This window comes from Pelecanus crispus, chromosome 5, assembly GCF_030463565.1.
Source record: "Pelecanus crispus isolate bPelCri1 chromosome 5, bPelCri1.pri, whole genome shotgun sequence".
NCBI classification, from domain to species: domain Eukaryota; kingdom Metazoa; phylum Chordata; class Aves; order Pelecaniformes; family Pelecanidae; genus Pelecanus; species Pelecanus crispus.
The window spans coordinates 8,344,621-8,364,936 of record NC_134647.1 but is presented as its reverse complement, the minus strand read 5'-3'; the positions used below and the strand labels follow the sequence as shown (position 1 = coordinate 8,364,936).

Here is a 20,316-nt window from a genome sequence, read left to right as displayed (position 1 = left end):
TTTTCTACATTGGCAATGTAACTCTTGTTACACACTTCTGCACTGTTGAATATTTTCTATCCTTTTATAGTCTGTTTCCTTTCCATCTTGGCGCTACTCTTGGGTCTGATTTTTAACAAATGTAATCCGCGTTATAGCCTGTCCTAAACTATAGCGTCGGCAGACAGATGAAATAGCAGTAAATTGTCTTAAAACGTTCTTTGAAGCGCTACAATACTTTCTTTTCGAGTCTGTTTAAATAGTTGTGCCATGACATGCATCCTACACAGCCACTCTGGATAAGCAATATATTGTACTGTAAATAGAGCGATTGCTGTCATAACCTGGAGTTAAAATGTCTGGATGGTAACTAGTGCCTGTCTGATGTAAATTGGAAAAGAGGTCTTCATCCTAAGGTGCTGTTTCAAATGAAATATTTCTTATTTTGATTCTGGGAAAGTGTGAGGTATCGTGGACGAAATGTTGCTATGCTACATTGAGATCCAAACAGTGATTTTTGGTTTCTCTGTAAAGGATGTCCATAAAACTCATTGGCTTTGGTTTTCAATGTAATTGTAAATATGTGAAACTGTACGTGTCTTTTGTGTCTGAAACGGAATTCAATGTGGTGATAGTAGGGGCTGAGGGGGAGGGAGAAGGTGCGCCACAAGATGCCACTGGTTTTCCCCGACGGAAACCCACTGCCAGTTAGCGCGTTGTGCGAGTTGCAGCCTGGCCGAGGTGTTCAAAAGGAACAAAAACTAACGGGATCAGCATCAGCCTCACACGTGAATGACTGAATAAATGCAATAAAAGGCTGATAGACAACACTATTACTCTGTTCATCACTTTGATTACAGGTTTGGTTTTTTTTTTTTGTTATAAAAACAATGCGTTATGTGATTTGTAAAATGACACTGTAGTGGAGACCTTGCTACAACACTATTAAAAAATTCTTCCCTTTTTGTGAGAGATGAGGTTTGTAGAATAGCGAGATTCTTTCATACGTTAAATCTTAATCTGTTCCTAATGGTGGGAGTGCTGAAGTAATGTATCTCACTGTGATCTGGTACTTCGGTATTTGCATAAAATGGCAGTTCTGTATATTCTTTTGGCTAACTGTAAATATAAATGTTTCATAGTAGCATAGTTGAATTTCTGCGGTACAGCCATTTGTGTGAGATTAGAAAAAACAACTTTATTTCTAAGAACTTGTAAAAAAAAAAAAATATTTTCAATAAAATTCCCTACCTCACCTCTATTGTGCAAAAATGATCCCACTTTCCTATGTTTAATTTTCCAACTTCATTTGTAAACACAAAGAAGGTCCCTTTTCAGTTACTGGCAAAACATTGCTGGTTTTCATCAAATCAGTCAAATAGTGGAATGCTGGGAAGGTCAAAGTCTGATTTGTTTCCTTTGCTTCCTTTACATCATGGTGATCAGGTTTGTGATACCTGAAAAGCAAAGTCTAGAAATTTTATGCCATCTTGCATAATCTCATGCTGCTCCCTCACTCTACCCTGGGGTCGAGAGCCTGTACCCTGTAATTTTATTGTATAGTGGCTGGCCATGCTTCATTTTTTGTTTTTATTATTTTTTTAGCAGGGGGGAGTGGCAGGGGAGGGGTGAGGGGGTGGGTGACAAGGGCATCCCAAGGATCTTTGCAAGGCCTTCCCAGTCCTTGTTTTGCAGTGGAGGGGACTGAGCAAACACTTTGCTTGCTTGCTTTAACTGGGATGTAAACGCATGTTCCCATCATCAGTGCCGAAAATAAATGTCTTAAAAGACTTGGAAGTTACACCAAACTGAACTAGCTAATGGACTACTCCTTTCTCTGCAATGCTTAACTCCTTACACCTTTAAAACAAAAATAATTAATCCAGGAGTGTTGTCTCACATTGCTGCTGGGAATGAGTGTTTCTCTGGCTTCTCCTGAGGTGGATACAGCAAACCCAAATCAAATTTTTAACCTTCAAAGTTTCAGTACTTGGGTTTGATTCCTCTATATTCCTGCACTTATAATGGCACCATTTTTCTTACCATAGGTCAGAGATTGTGTTCTTTGACACCACCTGTAAAATTCCCTTTCTGAAGCTGTCTCGGGGTGCGGGTCCCCATGGGAAGTGGAAAGTAGGGGAGAAAAGGCTCTGCTGGGCATACTGGCAGCCCTTCCTCAGGACAACTCGGGTTCTTTTTTACTTAACATGCAAGAACCAGCGTTTTGACAGGAGGGTTACAGAAAACGGCATCAGTTCCTGCTGAACTTTCTGAAAAAGCACTGATTTAGAACCCAAATAATCTGAAAAGACGGGGTTTTCTGGGCTCAGTGTCTGCTGCCTTGAGAAGAAAGGTTGATGCGTGTGTTTTGAGATGCAAATTTGTACATCATATTGCTGTTTGCAGTTTCAAGCCCAGTGTAAAATACCTGGGTTGGCATGCCTAAGAACCCTCCCTTTTCCTGAGATTCGAGCAATAGCTCAGAGCTTTACATATTATTGCATAAAAGAAATACTAGGTGTCCCCTGCAATGATAAAAGGACGGCGTATGGTCAGCTTCTCAAATTTAAGCTCCAAATCTTGAGGAAACCTGGCATCACAGTGAAGTGGTCATACCTACTACTTGGCAGCCTGCATACTTTGTAATGGGTTCTTCACTGGTTTTACAAATGAAATGAACTCTCTTTTAAAGAATAAGGCTTGCCCTGCTCAAATCCTGTAAATTAAGCATGTGACCCTCCTCACTGAGTCACTTTTCATTGAACATAAAGCTTTTCAAGAAGGTTTTTGAGGTTTCTCACTCTTTCCCCTCATTACATTAGATACCTTATTACAGGTATCTGAATTAGCTGGATTTTGATGTGAAAAATCTGTGATCTCATCAAATAAGAAATAGGCAAAGTTAGACTTGTTTATGGACCGTGCTGCTAGACTGGGCTCAGCGGAGCGACCCAAGGCACCCTAAACCAACATACTCCTGGGTTTAGCTGCCCTGAGCACGGGGCTGGGAAGCAAGCCCATCTCCCCTGTCCCCCAGCATCGGCAAGTTGAAATACCTTCATTGCAAGCACTGGCCTTAAACAACCACTGCATTCTCAAAGTCTGGTTAAACAAAAGCAAAAAATGTTCTTTCACATGTTGATTAAAAACTCAGGTTACAGCTTTACAAACCTTTAAGTTGGAGACTAATTTTAGTATACTTAGCTGGATGAAACATTAAATTTAAATGGCAAATAACTAGTAACCTTTATATTGGAGAACTCAGTCTTTAACAAAAGATGTTAGTTTTGCTTATAAGACATGCATAAGGAAGGGGTTTTGTAATTCTGACATCATTTTTTTTTTTAATTAACTGTATATCCTAGAGCATTCCCATTCTTTCCCCGCTTATGACGGTCATCTCAGTTTCATTCCATGCTAAATAAAAACTCACATTTACTTGGCAGCTTTGTTGGAGACACTACCTTAATCTGAGAAGAATTAACACACATCATGGAATTATGTAGGTCCCACCTGCGTTCATATGCCAGGGCTCCTACCTGTATTCTGCAAGGTACTTGAACATGAAGTTGCCATGGATTTTTGGCATGAGGCCCAACCGGTATTCCTCAAAATGGGACTGTTAACTGTTTGAACTTTGAAGATTACTGTGATGTTAGGATTTCTCTTATACTGGCATAATGTTCTGTCATTGTTATGTGACATTATACCTACAGAAACTATTAATAAAGATTTTTGCTAGAAGGACCGATTTCTCTTTGCTTTTTGTAAGTTTAGACCAACTCTCTGAAGTCAGGCTACTAGAATAAAAGTTTGAAAGCTATTTAAGTAACTATATGTTTAGTGCTCTGGGGAAAGTTGATTTTATATAAAACTTAGAATTTCCTTTTTTTTTTTTTTTTTTTTTTGGTAAAACACTAATTTTGATGTTACTGCTGGCACTGAAGTCAGGGTCTTGAATTCTTGAGAGCTCAGCCCTTAACAGTTGTAGGGCTGAGTTTTACTGCACCTCTTCCTGCAGCCTAGGTGCTCCCAAAGGTGTAAGGTCCACCGCGTTCTAATACAGTGAAACCAATCTTTGGTTCTACAGTGTCTCATTCCCCTGAAATTTTAAATTTGAAAAGTACTCGGGAAGAAACCTTATCAGAAAGAGGACAATCTAAATACTAATACCTGATTTTTGTTTTATTAATATATAATAATGTTCATCAAGTTGTATTTAATTTTGTGCAGCTAGTAGTAGCTAGTTATACTAACTGTAAAAAATTATTTTTGCAGTGTAAATGGGGAGTGTTACATGTCATCTAATTACATTGTGCTCACTCAAGTGTTTCTCAAAACAGTTCAAGCTTCAGAATCAAATTTGCTGTTCTAGTTCAGATTAAGGATATTGCAAAATAGCAGTGACTACAGCATTTTACAGCCTTTGCAAACGAGAGGAAAGGTAATGCTCCTCTGCTTTTGCCGCTCTGTATCAGCAATCAGAAGGCTGAGAATTACAACACATCACTCAACATGGAAAACATGCCGCTCCATGACAGAAGAGCAGGTCCGGGGGGAATTGCATCCACGTATATCAATAGCTGATGGGGGCCGTAGGGAAGGCAGAGCCAGACTCTTCAGTGTCACCAGTGACGGGACGAGAGGCAACAGGCACAACTCGACACACAAGACAGGCTGTTCAAACGTAACAACATTTTTACTACGAGGGTGGTTGAACACTGGAACGTGTTGCCTAGAGAGGCTGTGGATACTCAAAGCCAACGGGACCGGGGCCTGAGCAACCTGCTTCAGCCAGCCCTGCTCTGAGCAGTGGAACTGGACTGGAGCATCTCCAGAGGCCCCTCCCGACCTCAGCCATTCTGTGACCTAAAACTGTCCATAAAATGCACTACCTCATTAAGCAAAGACAGGCACAAAGTTTAGATTCGAATTTCTAGGCAGACTAGGAAATGATCTTGATGTAAGCCTAATAAAGATGCACGTGTACACCTGGGCATCTCTTGTCATTATCACTACAGTATCTCGCAGTGATACGGTACCTCAGTAACAAAGGACTGATACGTGTATGCAAAAACCACGGGGTTTTTTTCACCAGCTAAAAATTAAAGGGCCCGTGTTGCTAAATAAAAGCTTCAGTACGTTATATGCCGATATAGTTTTGTGGTTTGAGGTTCCTATGGGATCATCACAGGCACACTTAATGACTCATCTACACATTTGAGAGGAGCTTCCTGCAGAGCCTTCCTAGAGCTTTCAGTATCTGCAACGCTTTCTGCCGATAGCATACCTTCCACAGCTTTTTACAGACAAATTGGCATTCCAGCTTACCTTGCCCGTCACATACTGGTGATGGTGATGTGTGTTTTTTTCTCTTAAAGTCTCTCCAAATACAACAAAACGTGCCCTGTGTTCACAGCGAAGGAATGCCCACTCCAATGAGCACAGACATTGCAAAAAATGGTACTTTAATCACACTGCTGTCTAATAATAGACTCTTTTTGTAGACAGTTGCTCTCTAGTAATTTCTGCTGTCACTTTTAAGTCCAGTTCCTTCTGATCTTTTTTCACAAGTGGAAATTTTTTATATGGAAAATGTATACTCATTTGGCAAGAGTTTTGAAAAGTTCACTGTCTTCCTTTCACAAAGGGATGGTCCAGCAACTGCAGAGCAGAAGGGCGTTCATGTTGATCTCTGCATTGAGGGTTTGAAAAATCAGTACATAAAATGAATATGCATGCCTGTGATGTCATTGTTTGTAAAATGTAAATGCAAACAGCTTTTTTTTTTTTTTTTCTCATTTCTCCAGTCATTACTCATTTTTAGGATTTTTGATAAAGCTGGTAGAAGGGAAGCAGGATTTATGGGAAGAGACTGTTGGAATTTATGAAATATAAAATTGAAATATTTTATGATTACAGAAATCATTCTTTGTATTTACAATACAGTTTTTCTACACGGTCATATGTACCACATAAAGGTAACCTAAGATCCCATCAACAATCTCTACAAAGAAACTATCTGCATTTTTCCTTCCATTTTTCAGCTAAAAATCTACATACCTGGTTAAGCATGCATGCACAAAATCCACTGCAGTGCCAGAGAATCGATCAGGTAGGGAAGGCATCAGTCCTCTGTGGGCCCCAATATAGAACATGGCTGCTATCCTGTCCATGGAAGCCAGTGGCGGTTTTCCTGTTGCCATCTCAAATACGGTGCAGCCAACGCTCCAGATGTCTGATTTTCTTCCATACCCGGATTCGTTTATAACTTCTGGCGCCATCCAGTATGGAGTCCCATGCACAGACTTGAGCATCTCGCTGTGTGTGCCACTGAGGCTTACCCAAGCTAAACGCCTGGCGCAGCCAAAGTCAATTAGCTTTACTATTCCATTTGGCATCAGCATAACATTATTGCCTTTGATATCTCTATGTACCACACAATTGTCATGTAAATATGCAACCCCTTGTAGAATTTGTTTTGTATATTTACAAAGGACAATTTCTGGCAATGGACCAAAACGACTAATAATACTAGAAATGGAGCCACCAGGAACAAACTCCATGAAAATGCTTAAAATGTTGTTTTCCAGACAAGTTCCTAAATAAGTTACAATATTGACGTGCTTCAATGTCTTCAAAAGATCAACTTCCTCATGCAACTTCTGATACTCCTTTTCTGTAGTGAGTTGATCCGACGTATCCAAAACAACCTGTTTTACAGCTATTAATTGTCCCTGGCTTGTCAGACCGCAGTATACCTACAATGAAACTAGCATTCATTAAAATGAAACATGAAATAAAACTGATTATTTACTTGTTTAAAATAGTATCTTTGTGTTTGTCATATTTCATCTCTCATTATATAATCCAAAATATTTGTTACTTGTTGAATAGGACAAGTCAATTATATTGTAAGATGTATCTCAAAGACAACCAGCACATCTCTTAACATTTCCAGACATTAACTTACCGTGCCATAGGCTCCCTTTCCAAGGACTTCACCTCTTGTCCACATGATAGGATCTTTGTTAGCTGAACTGCTTCCTGGTAATTTGGTAGATTCCTCAAAGTTTAGCAGGTCGCTTCCTTCATTTGATGCCAAAAAGGCTTTACTGTAACTCTGCTTGAAAGACGATGGTCAGTGTGGGGAGAAAGCAGGGAGAAAAAGAAAGGCCTCGTATTATCCTTACGTTTTTTATAAGGAGTAATTTTTACCTGGTATGACTCTTTTCTATAGATTTATATATATATATACTCTGCCCAGCTCATCAATACAATTGCTACACTAAGTAAGACTATGTAAAGATTTTCAAGTATATATCACAATAGTGCATAACCAAAAGATTATAGCACACCATCTTTTTCCATTGACAGGAAGACAGAGGAACACTTAAAATAGCAGGATATAGACCTGCTTAATACTTTTTTTTTGTCAGTAGGTACACTTTGCTAAGCTGAAGGGTGAATATGACTATTGCCTTGCTCTAGGTAACATGTAACCCAAGTCTGATGAAAACAATTTGGACATGACTTCACAGGAAGACGAGACTGCTTCAGAAAGATGGTAATAATTACTCCATCTAGGATCTCCCTATGAGAAGCGAGAACGGAGGTATAATTGCACCTGTGTCTGCAGAAGCATAAGGAAGTGTATCAACATGAAGTGGATGAAATTTCCTTATAAATTTGTAATTTAAATAGACAGAAAGCTAACAGGACCAAGGAGAAGCAGTAGTGACAGATAAGCACCTTAATAGGTGAAGGTTCTTCACTGGGTTGGGGCCAGAATCTAAGCTTTCTGAGCTTGAAATTTTGATTAAACATTAATTAAACAGCCTTAAGTCTGTCTGATAGGCCAATACTTGTAGATCATACCTAGAAAAGTATCTGGTTGCACTCAGAGATTCAAGGAAATTGCCTGTTTGGATATATGAGAACCATTTGTAGTGTCTTTTCATATTCCTTAGGTGCCAAGATCTCGAGAGCTTTTGCCTTGCCCCAGTGCCTTTTTATACACGCTCTTCAGTTAAAATAGCGTCTCCTTTTTATTCACTACAATTTCTCAATTTATCTTGACCCATCATATAAGCCTTGATAGCTATTCCTGTCATGCCTTAGTACAATCTGGCTTGTGTCCTGACATGCAGCCTCTAACATGGGTATCCTCAACTGAGCACTGGAAGAATCAGAAAAGAGACTTCATCATTAATGAGCACATATTTCCTATCTTTCATCCAAACTTGTGTTGAAGCATCACTCAAAGGAGCTAGCAAGTTACAAGAAATTACTTTTACCTTCTCTAGAGCACTTTTTACTATTGCTCCATCTCTGTTCATGGTATTTTCTTCTTCTTTAGTACGTGTGTTTTGCATTTCAGAACCTGTATTTTTTGTTCTTGAAGAGTTGATGTCTTTTTCTTCAAGCATTAGCAATTCTTCAGCCAGACAACAAAGCAACTCATCAGTCACATCCTTATTATCTGCCCAGGACAAAATATTTTGACTTGTCTGGAAGCTGGGGCTTGTAACATTTTCTGTCTGAATCACTGAAGGCTGAGTCCATTCATTTGCCAAACCACTGTTTTGAGGTGTGCATGCCCAGCTGTGATTTAATTTTTCAGTAGGGGATTGACACTCCAGTCTATCTGAAAAGGGCAATGCTTCACATTTATTTATAGACTTGAAGGAGGCCTGGTCTGATTCCAGGCCTTTGCAGCCATCCATACCCACCCTGCACTGGGGTACACAAACGTTCTGGTCTGTTGTTAGTAGACTGCTACTTAGAGCAACGCATTCCGTGTAGTCTTCTTCACTAAACTGAAGAAGATTCTGGCTACAGGTAGCAGCTCTCTGATGGTTGGATATATCCTGACTGTCTGAAGACTGCTCCAAAGAAACTTCTTTAATAGTTGATAAGTTTGAATTTGAAAAAAAATTATTTTGCTTAGTTGATTTTGAAAGCTCTTTTAAAAACGTAAGCTGATGATCTGTGTCTTCATGAAACAGTGTCGTGCTCCTTGAAGTGTTTATTTGACAACCTGAATCAGAAGTTACTACATTGCCTTGCTCTGTGTTGCTGTCACTCAACTTGGTACTTCTGTCCTTTGGAATTAAACCTTTCTGCTTTTGTTTAGTGCCAGGTATGGTCGTCTTTCGCTTAGAAAATGTTCTCTTTTGAGTATTCCTTACTCGGCTGCTCTCTCTCCCTTTAGTGCAGGTAGATCTGCAGGTGCTAGCAGTGCATCTCCCAGACGGAGCAGAACAAACATCTCTATGAAAACTGTTCTCATGCTGATCAAGCTCACGCATGTGGGAATAGACAGGAGTTCCAAACATTTCATAAATACATGGGCCTTTGTCATTTGAATTTATTTTCTTGAACATGTCACTGTATTTCAGATCTACAAAATCTGAAGCTGACTGTGCACGTGGTAGAGAAAGCGGAGTAACAGGTTTCTTTAAGATAGCTGAATTTTTGCAACTGCAGGAGAAACTTTGCTTTTTAAGTTTCTGAGCACTCTGAACAAAATTGTATTTGTCTGCTTGAGGGGTCTTTTTTTGACACTTCAGGGAAGTCTCAGATTCCACTTGTGGCAGTTCCAAAGATGGAAAAATCTGACTCTTGACATTAACTTTTGTGGAAATCTCATCAGAAACGATTGAGTCTTCAGAGATCTTTATCTTGCTACTCATTTTAGATTTTGATGAATATTTATTTCTCTTCATCGTTGTTTTACTTTTGTCATTTTCTTTGCGAGAAAGAATGTTGAAGCTCTGAGTAACATGAGGAGGCAGGCTACGAATGACACTCTTTTTTGTGGCAGGTTGTTTAGCAATGTGTGGTTCCACAGCTGGTTCTTGTTCAGAGAATGTAACATGAACAACAGGTACAAGCTCACTTTGGTCTTTTGAAGTTGCTTCTGACATTGCTTCTTTTTCCATTTCATATTCAAAGAGACAAACATTATTTTCTGCCTGTTTTCCAGAGGGATCTTGCACTTCTACTCTGGGAATTACTGCAGCTACAGAATTATCTTCTAAGGCATGGTAGGCCTCTATCACTTCATTTTTACAGGAAGAATCTAAGTCATGATTGTCAAGCACAAAGTTCGCACACTCAGCATCTTCATGTGTTCTATAATCCAGTATCATCTCTGTAGCATTTCCTTCTTCTAGACCAGTTCTATGAGAATTCTCCACTCTTTTTTCCTTATGGACAGCTCTCAAGGCTTCTCTGTTGCTTGACACTGTAAATGTTGTCTGAGCTGTAAATATTCCACAGTTTATCAGGGCATTACTTGAGCTCCAATAGGGATGACTATTATCATAGAAACTGGCTCGGGTCATAAGATCTATGTTCTTACAAGGCACTGAAAACTGGTACTTCATCTGGTCATTCTTTCCAGTATTGGTAGCTACATCAGCTTCCCTCAATTTTAAATTGCTTTGAATTTCTTCTTTCTTGTTGCTAGGGTACTTACAATAGTTACTCGTGCTGAAGTAGTATAGGTCTTTCACTGGAGTGAACTTAGAAATAGTAGCCACAATCAGGTCTGATGACTTTTCAGTGTGCCTTTTTAACAGATTGTCTAACTGATACTGATAAAATTTAGTAACTGGTTTTATAGGCTGAGGAACAGAGTTCATAATATTCAAAATATTTCTGATGTTGGTGCTTTCATTGACAATATTATCCTCTAGAGGAGCAAGATGAATTGTTCTTACAGTCTGAAATGTCACTGGTGGCAAATGAAACTGTAATTTCCATAAAAACCATTAATAATGTGCTACACAACAGATATAGGTAAAATCTAATCACTAGGAACCAAGTAGACTAAGAAAATCAGAAAAGGCTTATTCTTTTATGTATTCCCATATTTAACCTAATATGAGGTGTAATATCAAAACCCTGAGAAAATACATGAATTTTCTCACATCCATACATGAATTTTCTCACACCCAAAATTATTTCTAAGTATTTCATAGTACAGAAAGTGGGATCCATTGCTATAAGGCAAAAGTAATAAGCTTCATCCACATATACAAATCATCTTGTCAGTTATTAACTACGGCTTATGCCACATAGCATGTTTGCTACAGGAATTCAAAGGCTGGTCAGTGGCTTCATGTGCCAAAGTTTCTTTCTTGCTGTGCACTCTCACTGAATGAGAGTACTACTCTTATGCTGGTATTTAAAGTCTTTTTATGTAATCCTCCAAAGTGTGCTGACACCAGTAATTATATTCCCAATGGAATGAGTTCTCATGTAAGCAATTTTTAAAAAGCAAAAGCTAGACTACTGTAACAGAATGCTACTTAATCCATGGAGAAAACAATTCTTACTAATTATTTATAGGTTTTAAAAGTCATTGTTACAAATCTAAGCATATAGATCTTCCCCGTATTTACTGTAGTCTTATAAAATTCCATACACCATGTTATATAGGCCACAGATCTAGCTCACGGTTTTAAGTACATCGGAAGATAGCACAGTCTGCGCTTCAGTTTCAGTGAAGTTAAACAGATAGCCACCCAAAGGCCATTTTTATATGGCAGCTAACACAGGGTTCTGTTGTGGGGGGGTTGTATTTTATTATTCCTCCCTTCTTCCTTCTCTTCCTATCCCATTAGTTGAAAGGTACTGTACATCTTTGAAAGAGAACAGATCTGAGACTTTGAGTACTTTGTTGTGATTATTCAGATGAACAGTGAGAATAATTTTCTGAAAATAATATTTCTATTCTTTATTTTATAGGAAATGGAGAAAAAATAAGCTTGAATATACTGTATATTTTTATGCAAATGAATGCAATAGAAATAACCACACAGTCTCAGCTCTGAGTACTCATTTGCATGTCTATATTCAACATCAGTTTGCAATCTGCAGGAAATTTTTATTTGCATTCCAAGCGCAAACTGAGGTTTGAATGTGCCAGGAAAAGCAATGCATGCTGTTTTGAAGTCTACAGCTCTGAAGACTTCATGGCTTTAATATGAATGCTTAGTTTATCCCAAATGATATGCCTCTAGAAATCATCAGAGCCTAAGACATGAAATAAAGCTGTATTAAATCACACTGAGGTCAACTAAATTATTTTTCTTAAGCATTTTCCTCCATTTGAAATATTTTTTCCATAGCCCTTTTTATGATCTTCTGTCAGAACTCTTGCTATTACTTCTGTACTTTACTTTTTTCCTGTGAATGCTGTTGTATTCTGTAGTGGGTTCACTAAAGTATACAGCCGATTCAATGAGTCAAGTCTTTTGTACAAAGGGCTATTAATTAATATCCATAAAGACCAAATTATCTTTCTTCTGAATTGAGTATACTTGATCTTTTGTAATTTTTAAGGCTCATGTAGTGTGAAGCACTGATACATGTAAAATTGCTAGCTTGTTTGTAAGTTCTGTCAGGAATCCTATTTACGCTTATCACAAAATTTCATATCAAATGTTTAATCCTAAGACCTTATTTTTTATTTGCTAACACAATAAATTTCAGCAACCACCTAATATCAAGACTGTTCTTCAATTTGGCTTCAATCTTAAATTAGCACTCAATACAAGAAAATTGGGTTTTTTTCTTATATTTGGCAAAACTAGACATCTAACATGTTTAACATATAGGATGCACATACTTTAACTTACATATTTCTATTTTAAAAAGTTTTATATCTTTTTGAACTTCCAACCCTTTACGCCCCAAAATCCCTGAGGTAATGACTTACTGACAAATGGTTGATATACATCTGAAGATTTGCTGGCACAGACACACACACATATATATTAAAAAAAAAAGTAAAAATACTTCAAGTTCATCAAAAAACCTGAAGATTAAGCAGAGGAAACTACCTACACTTCTTCTGTGCTGCTATTTTTAAAGTTTTGAAAGCATGTAATACTTTTAATGGTGTTCAGTTTTATACATAATACCACCTTACCTCAGATCTCTTGTTCTTGGGTTTTAGCATTGTTATATTTAACCCTTAAAAATCAAAACAAATGAAATGTTAATTTGGAATTCTTAAACAGACTACTATTTTCATTTATAAATTAATTTCAAACTGTAGGGTTCTGTGGACAAAGAATGTGTCTGATATGTGTTTGCAGGTCTATGCTATAAATTTGCTATGCAGGAAAAGGTTGCAAGTTGAAACTTAATTGTGATACTGAACTTTACAATTCCATTTTCTATAGAAAACTATAAAATATGATTATTTTAAAATACTCTGATACTAATAATTTAAGCAGATATTTCAATATTTCCTCAATTTCAGATGTTTGCTAACTTCAGTATGTGGCTAATTAATGCTGCCAGTATGAGGAAAAAAAAGTGAAAGAGATGCCATCATCTCCAGCTACAGACAATTACACTTTATATTTTGTGGGCTCAGTTTCATTATACAGAGCAACAGGAATGGTGAAGTCTGTCATTGCTTCTCTTTATTTCCTTCATTCTGCAAATACTCACACACATATAATTAAAGAAGAGGGTCAACAAGGCTGAAGTCTACTTTACATGAAGAAGTCGAACAGGCATAAAGGCAACTTAAAGAAAAAGGACTTCCAAGGCTTTGCCATCTAATTTGATAGCAATAAATAACTTTATTTAGAAGTTGTGACTTTTAAAATTGAACTTACTTTGTTGTATTTGTGCTTTTATTATCTGAAAAGCATCTAAATCCATAAATGACTTTGAAATGCTGGATTCTGGGCATGAGGCCTGTAGCAGAAAGCTGAAGTCAAAGCCACGCCCTACGTTCTCTTTCTTCAAGAAGAAAGGTGAAGAAGTGTGACGTCTCATCTGTAATGCTAACAGATTTTTACTTGGAAAACATGCCAGTTGTTGATCTGTCCATGGTCTGGATGTTGGTGCTACTTGGCTAAAAGGCAAAAACAAAAAACCAAAATACAGTGTGAAAATAAGTGGAAGGAGCCTGCTCAGTTCAAATAATCACAGGACTGGAGAACAATGTGAACAAGAAGTTTGTAAGATCCAAGAATGCCAAAGTATGTCTTCTTTCTTGGTCCATCTGGGAAGTTGTGGCTCTCCCTGGCAGCAGCCAACTGCGATGCCAGAGATTGACAGCAAGTGAGAATGAATGACAAACAATGTAAACCAGGCAACAATAGGAATGGAAAAACATATTGCCCACCTTCCCCTTCTTGACAAAAACTGCTTGCTTCCAGTATGTATTTTTTATGACTCATCAGGAAAGGGTGTCAGAAGAATTCTGAAGACCAGATGTGCCTTTGTTATTTATAAAACATGCTATGGCCTGCCTGAAAGAACAGAGGCTGTGTGGACAAGCCTCGGATTTCTGCCACCTGGTTCCTGAAGAATGAAAAATCCAAATATGGAAAAAGATAAATACTGTGACTGAAAAGAGGTACAAAAATATAATCTAAATTAATCTTAAAGCTGCATACAAGATAATTGTCTGTTTTTAATTAAGTCAAATGCTGATGTAAAACTATGTACTGTATATTTTTTCATGTTGTACCAAATAATGTTCATCTAGTGCAATATCCTGCCTCCAGCAATGGCCAGTAATTGATGCTGGAAAGACAGAAACACTACACAACATAAATAGCTGTATATAACCTCTGGCACTAAGGAAATCTTTTCTTACTCATAGACTACTACCTACTTTGTCTCCATTCCTGCATACCCAATTGCAAATTAAATATTAATACTACTTACCTGTTTCTTCCTAGAGCTTTGAATGACTGATGCATTTCTTTCATTATCTTATCTGCATGCTGAAGAGCAACACTTCCACAATCTGCAACAACACATTAGTATTTGCATAAAAGCAGTATAATTCACTGACCAGTAACACAAAGCAAATGCAGTTATTTTTGGCCATTAGAATATTACTATAAAGAAATACAGGAATTAACTATCAGAAAAAAAAAAGAGCATGTTTCGTTTGACTAAGATACCTATACATATTTTCTGTTATAATCTTTGGAAATGTGAATGCATAAATCTGAATTATTTTTAGTTATTTAGGTAAGTGTATTAATTCAACATACTATAAAAGCAAAGAACATCTTAAAAAATTCCAGTTACAGCTCCTATTTCAGTAGAACAGAAGTATAAGAAAAATATTGACAGAAACTCTAAGAAGTAGAGCATTTAAAAATAGGAAAGCTACTAAAACCGGAACAAATCTCAGGGCTTTTCAAAGGTGGAAAATAACTCTGAGTTTGATTTCAATTTTTTTTGTGGTTGCTTTTTGGCATGTGGCCAGATTTCAAGTTAACATTGCCCTTTTTCTTCTTCAGATCCCACATGTTACACTTCGTACATATAGACTTTGGTTAGGCTACCTTCTTTGCTTCTCCTCTTATTTTGTTGGTCGTCAGACATACTGTCCTTAGATGTATTAAGGTCCTGAAACCTGACAAAATGTTTCATTAATTCATTTCCAATTCACATGTACAAATCAGTACTTTATATTTCATTATTTCAGAGCCATAAGTAAGACCAAAGCAACATTTAAAAAGTACTTGAAATTATTAAAAAAAATATAATTTAGCTTAACATCCAATACACTGTCCTGAGAACACACCGAACCAAACAGTCCGGACACAGTTTTTATTGCTAAAAACTCAACATATGCTATGTTGAATAAGACATGAAAGCTGTCAGTATTATTTTGCTGATATCATCCTTACTGTTGGAGCAGAAAGTCAACGCTTCACATTTGGGACATAGTTGTGTTTTTAACATATTACTGAGAAACCAAATCTGAATTAAGTGTTTACCATTGTCTACTTGGTCAAAACTATCTCTTAGCAAAAGAGGCTCAACATTCAAAACTTTCTGAGCACAGAATAACTTGTACACTGCAGCCTCAAGTCTCTTTGATAGCTTATTCCAAAGAAACATGAAGTCAACTGGAATCTTTCTATGAATTTCAGAGAAATATGTAATTTACTGTGTAAATATTTTTTAAGTATCTTGAGAATTAATTGTTCCATAATACAAACAGTCTGGTTATAAACATATGTTCAAAACTTTGCTGGGCATTTTTCTCTAGAGAGCCAGCGCACACAGACTGATTTGATGGAAAACGTTAACAAAAATCTAATTGACATCAACAAGGTATAAATTTCACGCTTTACCTCAGAACTATTATAAATTCATAAATACATGAATGGCAATGTATTATCTCTGAGTATTTACAAAGGTAAATTTTTAGGTGCTTAAAAATTGTACACATTATAAAAAATAACTAGCCATTATATTGTTGCCTTTTTTGTTGCCACTGAATTTCTGTGACCTGTGCCAGGCATCTGGCTGAGTTTGATATAACCAAGAGTCATTAGCTGAGACAGAGTTAGTCTATTAACGTATAAGTAGTAAACTTTTGCTTCTCACTGAATACTATTGACTGTCAAAACCAGTATCTTAACCATGAGTGTACCTTTCTGTGAGCATCTTAGTACCTCTGTATGTTTAGAAAAATGTATTATTCAATTTGTACTACATTTGTAAAACCGAAACACCTTAAAGCTTACATTAAATTAGTATTACAAATATTTGATATTTTAACTCCTGGTTGTTGAGAGATGTAACAGTAGCTCAAGGAAATGAATAACAGAGCTATCCATGTACCGTCTGTAGGCTGGCACTGTAAAGTGCTGGCCTTCTCTGAGGATATATGAGCTCTCTACACCTACGTGAGAGGCTTAAAAGAGATTTCCATGAGGATTCACAAATAATGCTTTTATAATTTTAGAGATCAGTTTTCCAACCTTGAATCATTCCATATAGAGATTCATTCATCCATAAATAATCGCTTGCCTATTCAAAGTTATGCTTTTACAGTATTTCTAAATTCAGGCAGAAACAGAAGAATAATGTTCATTGTGAGTATTCGTGCCTTGTCTTTTCAGTTTAACATAATAGGATTTTCAAGGAGATCTACAAGCCAAGAATAGCAAAGTCAAACAATAAACAATTCAAAAAGCTGCACTCAGGAAATTAAAACAGCAAGTAATTTCTCTCTTTGTACATTTATTTTCTGCACCTTATGTTAACAATTGTATGCAGAACTAACAGTAGACAGCTAGGTGCTTGTCCAAACTGAAAGTCCTAGTCTACAAGGCAGGTTGTATGAAAGAAATTTAGTTGCAGTGGAATTTAATACTACAGTTCTTGCAGAAAAGAACATTCTTGGGGAAACTCAGACATCTGGTAGCCCTATTACTGACTTCAGTGGGACCGAGATTTCACAACAGTTCCAATCTTAAAGCGTACACCTGTGAAATAGAATTATGTAGATTCTTTTCTCACATCTAGCACAGATGTTTGCGTCAACTTACAAAGCTATCTAAGCCCTACAAATCTTTTTTAACATACAAAGAAAGCACGCTAATTATTTAAATGTGTAAAGTTTTTCAATATATTAATTCAGTGGGGCATATTTATTTTTGAGATTGTTTTCAGAAATAAACCACAGTATGTATTTTGGATTAATTATACTGTTTGTTTAAAACTTTCTATCTATTCTATCTGTATTCCTAACTGTAGCTGAGCTAAATGGTGTTTCTTTCTGAAGAAAATGGTATCTTTTGGTAAAAAAAATTAAAGCTGATAGTCATTGAAAAACACTGGAAAGATAAAAATAGATTAACCCCCTCCCCACACTTTTAATTGGAAATGCCACCATTGCAATTTTAAGTTTTAATGTTGTTTTGTATGACTGTTACCCCTACGCTGTGTCATCTCCAAGGCATTACTGATTTCTCACAGTGGGAACGAGCTGTGCTCAAACATTGGTTTTTCCAGACAAAGATGCTTTTATTAGGCTTTACCTTTAACGAGAAGATTGTAATGAACCTTTCCCACAACTAATCAGCAATAGCTGTGGGAAAAGAGCTAGCTGTCACCCTCCTGGTTAATATAGCTATGTGTGGGCAATATTGATCCTGTTTACAGTTAACACTATTCCTGAAGACGGTGAGTAAGGATACTGTGAGCTGTTTCACGATTACAAAAACATCAACCCTCTTTTCTAAGATTAAACTCAAAGATTAACAATACCATAGGATGATAGTAGCATAAACAACACAGAACAATCACAAATTTCGAACTCTTAAAGAAACAAGAGGGTGAAGTCAAAGGATTTGAAGATTTGAAATTCCAGACACCTAATTCTTGAAATAAAATCGATCCAAATTAATAGTTTTGATGGATTTGAGGCTTTTTCTGAAAAACATAGTGAGCTTCTGTTTCTCAAGTGAGAAGAACACATAAAGTGATTAAAGAGAGTGAATCAAAATGAATAAAAGAAAATACAATCATGAATATTTAACATCTGTATTAAAATGTTTCCTGATGTCTTTATTATTTAATAAATAACTTACAGTTTAAAAAAATCCCAAAATACATAAGATATTATCTGTAAAATAAATAAGATTTTGTCAGATATTTTATGTATATGAATGCACACGAATGAATATGAATATACGTTTAAACATATACAAGTAGCAATATCAAATTCTTACACTGGGTAACTCTGGGTGCTAGAAAGGAATATTATAAAGTCCATAATGGCAAATTATGCAATAATATGCCTATAAGGAATTTTTTCCTACTAGCTAATCAAGTAGTATGTAATATGACAATTTATATCTTTTACGTATGTATGTTCCTGCTAATATTATTGAACAGAGTCTAACTTTTTACACAGCACAAATATCTTACTCCTTTCTGGACTACATGAAATGTTCTGTTGTACAGACATAATTGATATAATGTGACAGTGGGTTCTCCTATTTAACTGTGTAAGAAATACATGTTATGTTCATTTAAAAAAATTATCTTTCACAAATATGTTTCCATTTTCTTGCATTTGCATCTTCTGTTTAATTTGCTGCAATACATTCTCCCCTCACAAAAACATTGCATAGCTGCCATACATGTGCTATCGAATTAAACTGGTTTAGAACTTAATTTGTATGGCAGGCTAAAAGAAAGGTATGTTTTTTAGAAAATTATGCTTATGTTTATTAAATCCATACATAGGTAGAACTGTGAAAAATAGGGCACCTAGTGGCTCTTATGTTACAATTTCTTCACAGAATTTTATTTTCTCTCTGCTCTTTTCCTCACGTGTGTATTTTTACTTCATTGCTGGTCCTTACATCACTCAACTGAATAAAATACTGTTTTATACATCTTCCACACCTAGTAGTACATAAAATTTTCAAGATTAACTATAAATTTTATTACAAGTTATTCCTAACAGCAATCTTGGGTACTACCCCGGCAATGGTGTTTTTTTTTTTTTTCTTTTTTTTTGAGTTCCTTCATAAATTCCCATTCTTATTCATAAATACCTATTTTTTTCCTTTGCAGCTGATCTCAGGGCTCTCAGTAGTACTACTAATATATAGGGAAAAACTGCCTTATGTCAAAGTACTGCCAACAGTAAGATGCGTGCAGCAGATGGAAAGTAACAATCAATGTAGCTGTCTGTCTGTAAGGAGTCGTTCCATTTCCAAGTCACTACAGAGGTCAGTGGAAATGAAAGGCCTATGTGGCTTTTGTTGGATTCGGTAGCATTTTGCCAGTCAATACTGCTGGTCAGGAAAAGAATTAGGCTTTTGTTACTGATTCTATCAGCAAAAAATATAATTACTTGGAAGCATGCAGCAGCCTTCCCAAGAGACTCATGCATTTATCCTAGATTAATTTTCTATAACAATTTTATGTAACCCTTTTTATCTGAGGAATGTGTGTTATGTTGTAACTATGTAACAGCCAGACATCAGACGGTACTGTCATTCTTAGTTTACAGAAGAGGAAACAGATAGAGAAAAATGGAATAACCTATAGCTGATGACCAAGGCCATCCAATGAACCATGCAAAAGTAACTATAGAAGTCAGCAGTCTTGATTTCTCATTCATATGCGAAGTCAGCAGTCTTGATTTCTCATTCGTATGCTAAACAGCAGATAATCCATTAAAATGTTTATCCCATTATATTAGCGTGTTAAGAGTCATGTTAGATGGTGAACTTATCCAGACTTTGCATTTGTTTTTTGATACACAAAAAAACCTTCAAAGTAATAACTGAAAAGGTTCTATAAAAAGGCACAAACAACATCTTACCTGGTGCTTCAGTAGCAAAGCGTGAAAGAGGCACAGCAACCCAAAGAGAAGTTACAGAGCATTTTTAGCTCGCAGCTGTCTTCCTTTGCTGGACAGCAAGGAATTCAAACAGTAATTACATACACTTCGATTTCATTTTTGGCGTGTTTTTCGGGCTGCGGAGCGCGTAGTGCTGTGCCGGAGGCAGGCTGCGCTGCAGGCAA

At 36.6% G+C, this 20,316-nt stretch overlaps 1 protein-coding gene across 1 annotated transcript; it reads right to left on the bottom strand.

Annotated features, from left to right (window-relative positions):
- Positions 1–5,607: 5,607 nt before the first annotated feature.
- On the bottom strand, positions 5,608–15,357 carry MAP3K19 (mitogen-activated protein kinase kinase kinase 19). The gene is made up of 8 exons (XM_075711429.1): positions 15,318–15,357; positions 14,686–14,767; positions 13,623–13,864; positions 12,923–12,966; positions 8,277–10,736; positions 6,953–7,102; positions 6,043–6,740; positions 5,608–5,674 (listed from the first exon to the last, which is right to left on the bottom strand). Exons 1-8 carry the CDS (start codon positions 15,355–15,357, stop codon positions 5,608–5,610), a joined length of 3,783 nt encoding a protein of 1,260 aa, XP_075567544.1.
- Between the last annotated feature and the right edge of the window lie 4,959 nt (positions 15,358–20,316).